At 40.9% G+C, this 10,758-nt stretch overlaps 1 protein-coding gene across 1 annotated transcript; it reads right to left on the reverse strand.

Annotated features, from left to right (window-relative positions):
- Window positions 1–758: 758 nt before the first annotated feature.
- LOC144221747 (bile acid-CoA:amino acid N-acyltransferase-like) lies at window positions 759–10,169 on the reverse strand. Its single transcript, XM_077752263.1, has 3 exons — window positions 9,657–10,169; window positions 5,473–5,675; window positions 759–2,181 (listed from the first exon to the last, which is right to left on the reverse strand). Exons 1-3 carry the CDS (start codon window positions 10,120–10,122, stop codon window positions 1,585–1,587), a joined length of 1,266 nt encoding a protein of 421 aa, XP_077608389.1. The 5' UTR covers window positions 10,123–10,169; the 3' UTR covers window positions 759–1,584.
- Between the last annotated feature and the right edge of the window lie 589 nt (window positions 10,170–10,758).

Raw genomic sequence — 10,758 nt, forward strand, 5'->3', positions numbered from 1 at the left:
AAAATTTAGATCGAACAGAGCCACAATCATTCATTACAGTCAGTGCTGCTTTTGTGCTTTAATGGGAGAACCCAGTAACAGTGACAGAGACTTTATGTATGGCCCACAAAGCCAAAAATATTTGCTATCTAGTACTTCATAGATCAGTGTGCCAGCCCCTCATGGCTCCTTTCCTAAATTGCAATTCTGTGAATCTCAGATTGTTTCTTTCTCAAAATTCTGTACATTTAGACACAAAAATTATTTCATTTTATTAGCATTTGTTGAATTTACTGTACTGACTCAATCAGCTTACCTCTGCATCAGCTTCCATATTGCCTTAAAATAATAATTTTTTTTACTTAGCTCTAGTTTTTCTACGACAATGATGTCACCATGAGCATATTTTCTTTTTAAATTTTTTTTTATTGTTTACTTTTGAGAGAGAGAGAGAGAGAGAGAGANTTTGCTATCTAGTACTTCATAGATCAGTGTGCCAGCCCCTCATGGCTCCTTTCCTAAATTGCAATTCTGTGAATCTCAGATTGTTTCTTTCTCAAAATTCTGTACATTTAGACACAAAAATTATTTCATTTTATTAGCATTTGTTGAATTTACTGTACTGACTCAATCAGCTTACCTCTGCATCAGCTTCCATATTGTCTTAAAATAATAATTTTTTTTACTTAGCTCTAGTTTTTCTACAACAATGATGTCACCATGAGCATATTTTCTTTTTAAAATTTTTTTTATTGTTTACTTTTGAGAGAGAGAGAGAGAGAGAGAGAGAGACAGAGTGTGAGTGGGGGAGGGTCAGAGAGAAAGGGAGACATAGAATCTGAAGCAGCCTCCAGGCTCTGAGCAGTCAGCACAGAGCCTGACGCGGGGCTCGAACCCATGGACTGTGAGATCATGACCTGAACTGAAGTCAGCCACTTAGCTGACTGAGCCACCCAGGCACCCCGAGCATATTTTCAAATATGGGAAATCTAAACATATTTGAGTTTTAAGAAATCAGCAAATATGAGCACATGATTCTACTCATGTCAGTTTTATAAACCAGGAGACTCTATAGTTCATTTTGGTAACTTTTTTCCTTCAGAGAATAGCTATTATAATTATACAAACTGGAAAATTTTAGGTCAGGTAGAGCCCTAAATGTATTTTTCAGAATAGAAAATCCTCTGTGTATGATGCTGGATTAAGTGGAAACCATTTTTCCCTTTCCAAGCAAGACATGTCATTGCAATCCTCTTGCTTTCTCTTATAATAACCTCCCACAATAAGAGCTCAAAGACACTGTTTCATGAAAATCAAGAGAAGGTCTGGTATTGCTTCTCTGTTTCTTTTCTCTTTATTACTTTTTTTAATGTTTTATTTATTTCTGAGAGAGAGAGAGACAGCGTGAACAGGGGAGGGTCAGAGAGAGGAAGACACAGAATCTGAAACAGGCTCCAGGCTCTGAGCTAGCTGTCAGCACAGAGCCCGACGTGGGGCTCGAACCCACAAACCATGAGATCATGACCTGAGCTGAAGTCAGATGCTTAACCAACTAAGCCACCCAGGCGCTCCTGCTTCTCTGTTTCTCAGGAATATTTTCTCTTCTCAGAGTTGACTGGTCACTACTGGAACAAGGTGCTTCCTGAGAAACTTCTGGATCTCCTTCCAAGAATGCTCCTGTGCAGCTGCATGTGGGGTCACCTCTCCTCCCCAGCACATGAACAGGTGGAATTTGGAGAGCTTTGAGGCATAGCACAGTGGGGAATAGGGAGGCTCTAACATGTGGCCTGCCCCAGGGTAAGATAGCAGGGTCCAGTTGTTCTTCCCATTTCTCCTCAACCGTTCTGTGGCTTGCTCTGCGTATGCCTTGCTGTTGATACTCTTATCATCTTCTCCCACAATGAAGAGGAAATGTCCCTGGGCCTTTTCAATGGGGAGAAAAAAGGTCTCACTGGCTTTACTTCTAGCTTCCTCAAAACAATACTGGAACTGTGCTAACCCCAAGGAATCGATGGAGACTAATTGTGGAGAGAAGTACAAGGGATGACTTATCTGACCATGATACACCTGCGGAACGCTAAATACGAAGTTCGGCCCATTAATAAGCACGGTGGCTGTGACTTGTTTTAGGTGAATAGCCATGGAGAGTCCAATCTCTGCTCCTTTGCTTATGGAAACGATCCCAACGCCTGGGCCAAGAACCTAAAAATAATGGAAATGAGACATTGATTCTACCCATCATTTAGCAAAACCCTACCATCCCAAACAACCAAAGAACTTGAATGGCCAGTTGGAACCAAGCAAGGACTAATCCCACCCGCATGCCCGTTCTAAGGTTCTGAAATGTGTGATGTATGTTCAAAGGAAATACTCCTTCAAGAATATGTCAGGCTTTCCAAATTAAATACTATGGATTCAGCATGATGTTAGGTGCTGAGTTTAAAATGCCCTAAAGATATACCAGTGTAGTAGGAAAAATAAGAAAAAGGCACATAAGTATTGTGAATAATATGAGTCAAAGTATAGTTGATTGGTAAACTTTGTTGTATCAATTCTGGGGTCCCTAGAAGTTCACAGGAGAGGCGCCTGGGTGGCTCAGTTGGTTGAACATCTGACTTTGACTCAGGTCATGATCTCACAGTTTGTGAGTTCAAGCCCCGTATCAGGCTCTGTGCTGAAAGCTCAGAGCCTGGAGCCTGACTGGATTTGTTGTCTCCTTCTCTCTCTGGCCCTCTCCCACTTGTGCTCTCTCTCTGTCTCTCAAAAATAAATTAATGTATAAAAAAAATAGAAATTCACAGGAAAGGCACTCTGTAGGAGAAGACTGAGGAAAAAGGTAAGTTTAATAAAATAGAGCATGGAGACATGAGCAGAGAATTCTACATCTGCTGTGGTTTCCATAGAAAGTTTGTCCTTTGGAGAAAGGTTTCGTAAAAGAGGCTTAGCTCAGCTTCCTCTTCCCCAGTCAGTCATCAAGCAAGCATTTTCATATTGTTCACCCTGTACTAACCACTGGGGGACACAGAGGGGGAAAAGGCACAAATCACCTCTTACCATCAAGGAACTCACTACCAGGTGGAGAGACAGGAGGGTAAAAACAGACCATTAGAGTAATTTAGAAATTCTGCAATATAAGAATGCACATAGGCAAGGCTGCCAAGCCAGATTAGCAGGGAATAAAGGCCAGATCAGAGAAAGATTGTCAAAGGAAATGGGCTATGAATTGGGTTTTTATATTAAAAAATGGGAGTTGGAGCACCTGGATGGCTCAGTCAGTTAAGTGGCTGACTCTTGATTTCAGCTCAGGTCATGATCTCACGGTTCGTGGAATAAAGCCCTGCATTGAGCCACGCATCAAGCTCTGTGCTGACAGTGCAGAGCCTGCTTGAGATTCTCTCTCTTTCTTTCTCTCTCTGCCCCTCCTCTGTTCTCTTTCTCTTAAAATAAATAAATAAACCTAAAAAAATGGGAGCAAACAAGAAGGAATGGTATTCCATGCTGTGTACAGGCTTGCTAACGGGAACCAATCTCTTTTTATTTTGTGGGGCATGTATTCAGTTCCAAGGGATAAATCCTGATGGATCTGAACCTATTCCCCTTTGCTATATATTTTTTCATCCTCTCTTGTAAGGCCAGTACATTCTACCTAAAGTCCTACCAGCATGTTAATAAGTGGGGTGACTTGCATCATCTCCTTTTGAATTAAAAAGGGCTTTCAAGCTCTGAAGTTCTATGTCTTAATATAAAAGCTATAGAGTCTCAGTCATTGCAATGAGAGGTGAGAACTCAGAAAGGCTTTGGCCAGGGAAGACCAAGTAAAAGGAAGTATAACGTGGATCAACAACAGCAACAAAAAATGACACAGGTATGTGCAGGCTTTGGGCAGAACACTAACTCTTGTTACAATTTCTGCCACCAAATTTGGGATCAGGGATTTTGGAATGCTCAAAATCAACAAGTAGAGAAATAAGACCTACAAGGAATTGAGAAATCTGTAATCTCTCCTCCTACAGAAGAGACAGCATGAAGCAGGTTTAGTGGAAGTAACAAGAGCCTAGGAAAGAAATCTGGTTTCCAGGTCTCACTAAGTCATTGACTATCTAAGTGACATTGGTAAGAACACTGATGGAAAAGTCAAGCAGCAAGTATAAGAGGAAGCAGGCTAAGGAAGTGAAAAGCAGAATCACATAACCTCTTCATCTCTCATCTAAGTTAAGCAGAAACTCAGCACAGTAACATTGCCTGTTTGATAGTTCAAGGACAATTCTATAACATGCATCAAAAATAGCTTTTTAAAAATTCAATGCATCGGGCCATCTGGGTGGCTCAGCCGGTTAAGCATCCGACTTCAATTCAGGTCATGATCTCATGGTTTGTGAGTCCAAGCCCCACACTGGGCTCTGTGCTGACTGCTCAGAGCCTGGAGCCTGTTTTGGATTTTGTGTCTCCCTCTCTCTCTGTTCTCCCCCACTTATGCTCGCATGCACACTCTCTTTCTCTCTTTCAAAAATAAACAAACATTAAAAATAATTAGAAATGAAATAAAAAATAAAAATTCAATGCATCAATAGATTGTCAGTGATCGTTGCTCATCTAATGACTGCAATTCTAATCATATTTTGGTGATCCTTATATGAAATAGGATGTAGTACAGAGACTTAATTTTACTTAGATCAATTCTTATTAAGAAAAAAAAATAGTAGCTGGGGCACTTGGTAGCTCAGTCGGTTAAGCAGCTGACTTTGGTTCAGGTTATGATCTCATGGTCTGTGTGTTCGAGCCCCACATTAGGCTCTTGTGCTGACAGCTTGGAGCCTAGAGCCTGCTTCAGATTCTGTATTACCCTCCTTCTCTACCCCTCCCCCCTCTTACTCTGTCTCTCTCTCTCAACAATAAATAAACATTTTTAAAAAAGAAAAATATAGGGGCGCCTGGGTGGCTTAGTCGGTTAAGCGTCCGACTNATAGCATTATTCTTAAGGCCTCTCAAATTGCTAAAAATGCAGGCTCACTCCTCAAGAAAGACAGATTATCTGTCTGGTGAAGTCTGGTGATTTAATAATGATCAGAGAAGGTGATAATAATAGTAATGACATTTATTGAGGGTGTAGTATTGCCAGCAACTCAAGGGAGCAATTTCCTTGTATTATCCCCTTAGATAATTCTCACAAGAACCTTACAAAATAGCATCACTGTTTTGTAGGTGAAGAAACTGAGAATTAGAGCATGTTAGTAGCTCACCCAAATTCCCACAACCAGATGGGATGAAGCCAGAAATGCAAGCCATTTCTGTCTGAATCCAAAGCCATTGCATTTTGGTTCCATTATGGACACAGGCTAACTTCCTGTTTTGTCTTCTGAGCAGAAGACACTAGGTATGAAAGAAATCATGTGAATAATATGGCTATGTAATAGAATCCTACTTGGAAGTTAAGGGATCACAGGGTGTTATGGTAATTTAAAAACAAGGACTGAAAAAAAAGGCAAAAATTACCTTCGGATGTCTCAGGAGAAAGTTGACAGCTTCCTTGAAATATTCTAAATCTATTTTTTCTGGTCGTAAAGGCAGATCTTCATAGTTACAGTAGGCCAAGGCCAGGGCAGCAAAGCCATGACTGGCCAGGAGACTGGCCCGGTATTCAATCAGTCCACCAATATCACCAAACAAGTCAATTACCCCTGGGAAGCGGCCCTCTCCTGAAACAGAACCAAACAAAACAGAACTGGGTATGAAGGGAATGGAAGGAAAAAAGAAGAAAAATAGACAATACAAAGAAATGCATCACAAATTGTGGAATTGGTGTATACATTTTCAATAGAATCCCCAAATGTTCAGCTTCCTATCTGGGGCAGAATTGGAGCTAGTTGAATACACTAATGGGACAGGGTATCAGGAATCTTGACTGGGAACCATGTTTGCTGACACATTTCATCCCTGTAACCAAGAAGTACTGGGAACTCATAGTGGCTCATTTCTATAGTATTGAGAGTAAAGAAAGCCATTGAAATTAGGCAAGGGCTTTTTAACCTATGAAGAGGTACATATTTAGGCTTTAGGGCATTAGTGAAGGCCCTGAAATTATATGCAAAGTATATATTTATATGTGCATGTTACTAATGAGTATGTTACTCTACAGATTTAATTGGGTTCTCAAAGTATATATGACTCAAAAAAAAGAAAAAAAGGCTTCAAAAGTATATGACTCCAAAAAGGGAATTGAAATGACTGTTAGCTATAATCCTGACTTAACACTGCTCTGTTACATTAATCTGACTACACAGTGATGAATCTTGCATCCAAGCAGACGTAAATGATGAGTGCTTTCCTGCAATAATAACACTCTGTTTATTCACTGAAGCTTAACACCTGGTAAAGAGTAGAGGTGCTCAGAGTATCAATTCACACTCACTCTCTGTATAGGCAGCTTGTTTCCTAAATAAAGCAAGTCCCACACACTGAAAAAAAATTATGATGCACTTACTGGGGGCATTCTATTCTTGTGTTAAGTAGTTTTAGCTAAGGAAGCCTGGTCCCATCCACACTTGAAAAGAGTGACTTAGAGGTACCTGGCTGGTTCAGTTGATAGAGTGTGCGATTCTTGATCATGGAATTGTGAGTTCAAACCCCATGGTAGGTGTAGAGATTACTTAAAAATTTTTTTAAAAATCTTTTAAAAAAAAGAAACAGATGACTTGATTTAAAGGAATATTGGTAATTTTCAAAAGAAAGCATTGCTGTGTTTCCTCATGTTGAGAGAAGAAGAAATAAAATGGTACTAAATATATCTTGGCTTTAAAATACCACTTGAATAAATGAATAAGGATGCTTTGCATCTCCTGTTTGACAGGGAGAGGGAGCACTTAAGAGTACTAAGTAAGCCTCTGGGAATGCTAACTGGTGTAGTCATTCTGGAAAACAGTATGGAAGTTCCTCAAAAAATTAAAAATAGATGGGGCACCTGGGTGGCTCAGTAGGTTAAGTGTCTGACTTTGGCTCAGGTCATGATCTCTCAGTTTGCGAGTTCAAGCCCAGCATCAGGCTCTGTGCTGACAGCTCAGAGCCTGGAGCCTGGTCTGGATTCTGTGTCTCCCTTTCTCTCTCTGCCCTTCCCCACTCCCCCAAATAAACATTAAAGAAAAAAATTTTTTAATTAAAAATAGAACTACCCTCAACCCAGCAACTTCACTACTAGGTATTTAGCCAAAGGATACAAAAATGTTGATTTGAAGGGATACACACACCCAATGTTTATTGCAGCACTGTCAACAATAGCCAAAATACGGGAAAAGCCCAAATGTCCCTCGACTGATGAATGAATAAAGAAGATATGGAATACATATACAATGGAATATTACTTGGCAATCGAAAAGAATGAAATCTTGCCATTTGCAACAACGTGGATGGAACTAGAGTGTATTATGCTAAGTGAAATAAGTCAGTCAGAAAAAGACAAATATCATGATTTCACTCATATGTGGAACTTAAGAAACAAAACACACAAACATAGGGGAAGGGAAGGAAAAATAAGATAAAAACAGAGAGGGAGGCAAACCATAAGAGACTCTTAAATACAGAGAACAAACTGAGGATCACTGGAGGGGTGGAAAGTGGGGAATGGGCTAAATGGGTGAGGGGCATCAAGGAGGGTTCTTGTTGGGATGAATGCTGGGTGTCATATGCAAGTGATGAATCACTAAATTCTGCTCTTAAACCCATTTAAAAGAAGAAGAAGAAGAAGAAGAAGAAGAAGAAGAAGAGTACCAAGCCTCCTATCCTGGAAGAATGTCATAGTTGCAAACCACTTTGAGACCTGACCCCTCCTCTTTGGGCTCCCACAGAACAAGGAGGACACAAGCACGTGCGGTGTCCAAGAGGATTCACAAATAGCACACTTTAAACCAGCACATCATCCCGACATGGGAACCCTGCACCAACATTTAAATTTTTCATTGAGGTAGAATGATAGAGGCACAGACCTTTATGTCACTTACTGATCCTTACACACAATAATCTTGCGTATATGCTAATTACTGGGTATAAAAATACTGAAATTTATCCAAGCAACTGCATGGGTCATGATGATTTTGGAAACGGAAGATTTTACTCCTTCTACATCATCTGTAACTCTATGCTGTTGGAAACCACCTCTACCACTTCAGGCTTCCTTAATCCATCTCCGTTCTACTAAGTGATTATGGTTTTTTTTTTTTTTAACGTTTATTTTTGAGGGAAGGAGGGAAAGAGAGAGGGAGAGAGAGAAGGGGAGCGGCAAAATAGAGAGGGAGACAGAAGATTTGAAGCAGGCTCTGCACTGCCCAGTGGGGACTCAAACTCATGAACTGTGAGATCATGACCTAAGCCGAAGTCAGATGCTTAACCGACTGAGCCACCCAGGCACCACTGTGATTAAATGTTTAAAAGCACAAAGAGGAGCACCTAGATTGCTCAGTTGGTTGAGTGTCCGACTTTGGCTCCAGTCATGATCTCACACTCTGTGAGTTCGAGCCCCGCATCAGGCTCTGTGCTGACAGTTCAGAGCCTGGAGTCTGCTTTGGGTTCTGTGTCTCCCTCTCTCTCTGCCCCTCCCCTACTCACACTCTGTCTCTCTCTCTCAAAAATAAATAAACATTAAAAAAGTTTTTAATGAAAAAAAAAAAAGCACAGGGATAGGCAGTACATCCTGGTAATATGATGGCCGTGTCCCAGACCAAATCACATGTCTGCAGAAGGAAGGCTCAGACACTCCTAAAAACTGTACCTGCCATGAGCAACTTCTGGAAAATTAACTTTGCTTCATTCAGTCCCACAATAAACCCTGAGAAATGTACCAGTAGATGTTTTGAACCACTTACTGATATGTGGAGATCACTGTGAGAAACTATGAGTATTCTGGTAGGTTGTATAGCCATGAGAAAGCTTGTTGTATTTTCTGTGGATTTGTGGAATATTCTATAAATATGCAATATTTACGAAACTAGAGAGTATAAAGCTTCTTTGCATCCTCTATATTTGTTGCAGTATTTCAGTCCATAATATCATTAGTTTATTGCATGTGATGACCTATGCCTAAATTGAAACTCAGACAGGACAGAACTCCCAGAAGCTGGGATATAGTTCAGGATATCAGGATAGGGATCTTCAGATAGTCAGGCTTCAATATACAAGGATTTCACATAAATCCAAAGCTATGGAAATCCCATAATGCAGGGACTTCATAAACTGCATGTAGTCATGTCCTTAGAAAAGCTCAAGAATTGGGGCGCCTGGGTGGCTTAGTCGGTTGAGCGTCCGACTTTCGCTCAGGTCATGATCTCGCGGTTCATGGGTTCGAGCCCCGCGTCGGGCTCTGTGCTGACTGCCAGCTCAGAGCCTGGAGCCTGTTTCAGTCTGTGACTCCCTCTCTCTCTGACCCTCCCCTGCTCACGCTGTCTCTCTCTCTCTCCTAGAAATAAATTAAAAAAAAAAAAAAAAAAAAGAAAAGCTCAAGAATTGTTGAGATCAAACTTGAGTCGGAATGGGGCATCACAATATTCTTGTTCTGACCCAGAGTTAACCCTGATTCTACAGCTGGACAGGATTACACTGTGTACTGTCCGTATCCAAGTTAAGCCTCTAGAAGGCTGAGGCATTGAAAAGAAGAAACATGAGGATGACAGTACCAGGTTAATTCTACTCACCAGGAGGGAGGAAGAGGACTCCCCGAAGGTGGCCTTCGTGAACTTGGATCCGTGTGACACCAGGTGCTGTGTACCACCTCTCCAAAGTCACACTGACTTTTGGAGCAGTGGTGGCAATCTGGGCTAGTGGTAAATTTGAATCATAAAGTTTTATCTGGACCAGGAAGGGGCTATTCATCACATCTCTTTTCACCAATTTAGTTAAAAATTTTTCAGCTTTCAGGGACCAGAAGAGACCCATGGGGTGAACTCCTACATAGTCACCTCCAAGTGAAGGAGCACACTCCAGGTCTACCTCACCAGCTTCACTGGCCTTATAGTAGGCTTGAGAATGAAATAGGTTCCCCTTTTCATCTTCCAGTGTTGCCTGAAGAATCACTATCTGAAAGGGAGGCAGGCCTGTAGCTCGGATGTGCACTGGGTCATCAACGAGTGTGCTTGCAGGGGTAGCTGTCAGCTGAATCATTGTTACAATGTGACACCTTGAAGATTCTTCAGTAATGCTTTCAGTAAAACCTGGATATAAAAAAAAATGGGAGAATGAAATAAGGCAGGTTAATGAGAGGTGAACTGGTCCAGAAACCAGGCTGGTCTAATCCTCCAGTTGTTTAGCAATACTGAAATGATATTAAAGTGCAAGATACCTGAGAGCTTTAAACAAATTTGTAGAAGACCTAAAACAAGTAGATAAGTTTTATAATCATTATGAACCAGGGTGGAGGAAGCAGCAACCAAAGTATGCATGAATGGTATCAACATATCCAAGGACGATATCACAATCAGCCACCAGAATCCTTTAAGAACTAGATGCAGTGGAGGATAAGAGTGAGATGTGCAGTTGAAAGCAGGGGGGCTTGTTAAATACCTATATATTTGGAACAGGCAACTTCAATACTAATCCCCTCCCCAAGTCCTGCAGACAGAATGCCTGGTCATCTAAGAATTCACCTCTAACAGAGCATTAAAAAAAACAGACAAATCTTCTCAAAAGAATGAAAATAAAATCTTTGAGGAGAACATGGAGGCTGACATATGTATTATTCCCTAAAGAAAAAAAATACTCCTGGCTTCACAGTTAGGATTTACCTAGTGCTAAGCAAAA

This window comes from Crocuta crocuta, unplaced genomic scaffold (assembly GCF_008692635.1).
Source record: "Crocuta crocuta isolate KB4526 unplaced genomic scaffold, BGI_CrCroc_1.0 scaffold211, whole genome shotgun sequence".
Lineage (NCBI taxonomy): Eukaryota > Metazoa > Chordata > Mammalia > Carnivora > Hyaenidae > Crocuta > Crocuta crocuta.

Coding starts and splice junctions, on each gene's coding strand:
- LOC144221747 (XM_077752263.1), bottom strand. CDS start 10,122: ATGATTCAGCTGACAGCTACCCCTGCAAGCACACTCGTTGATGACCCA. Junction 5,676..9,656: donor AGTCCTCTTCCTCCCTCCTG/GTGAGTAGAATT, acceptor GTTCTGTTTCAG/GAGAGGGCCGCTTCCCAGGG. Junction 2,182..5,472: donor TTCTCCTGAGACATCCGAAG/GTAATTTTTGCC, acceptor CATTATTTTTAG/GTTCTTGGCCCAGGCGTTGG.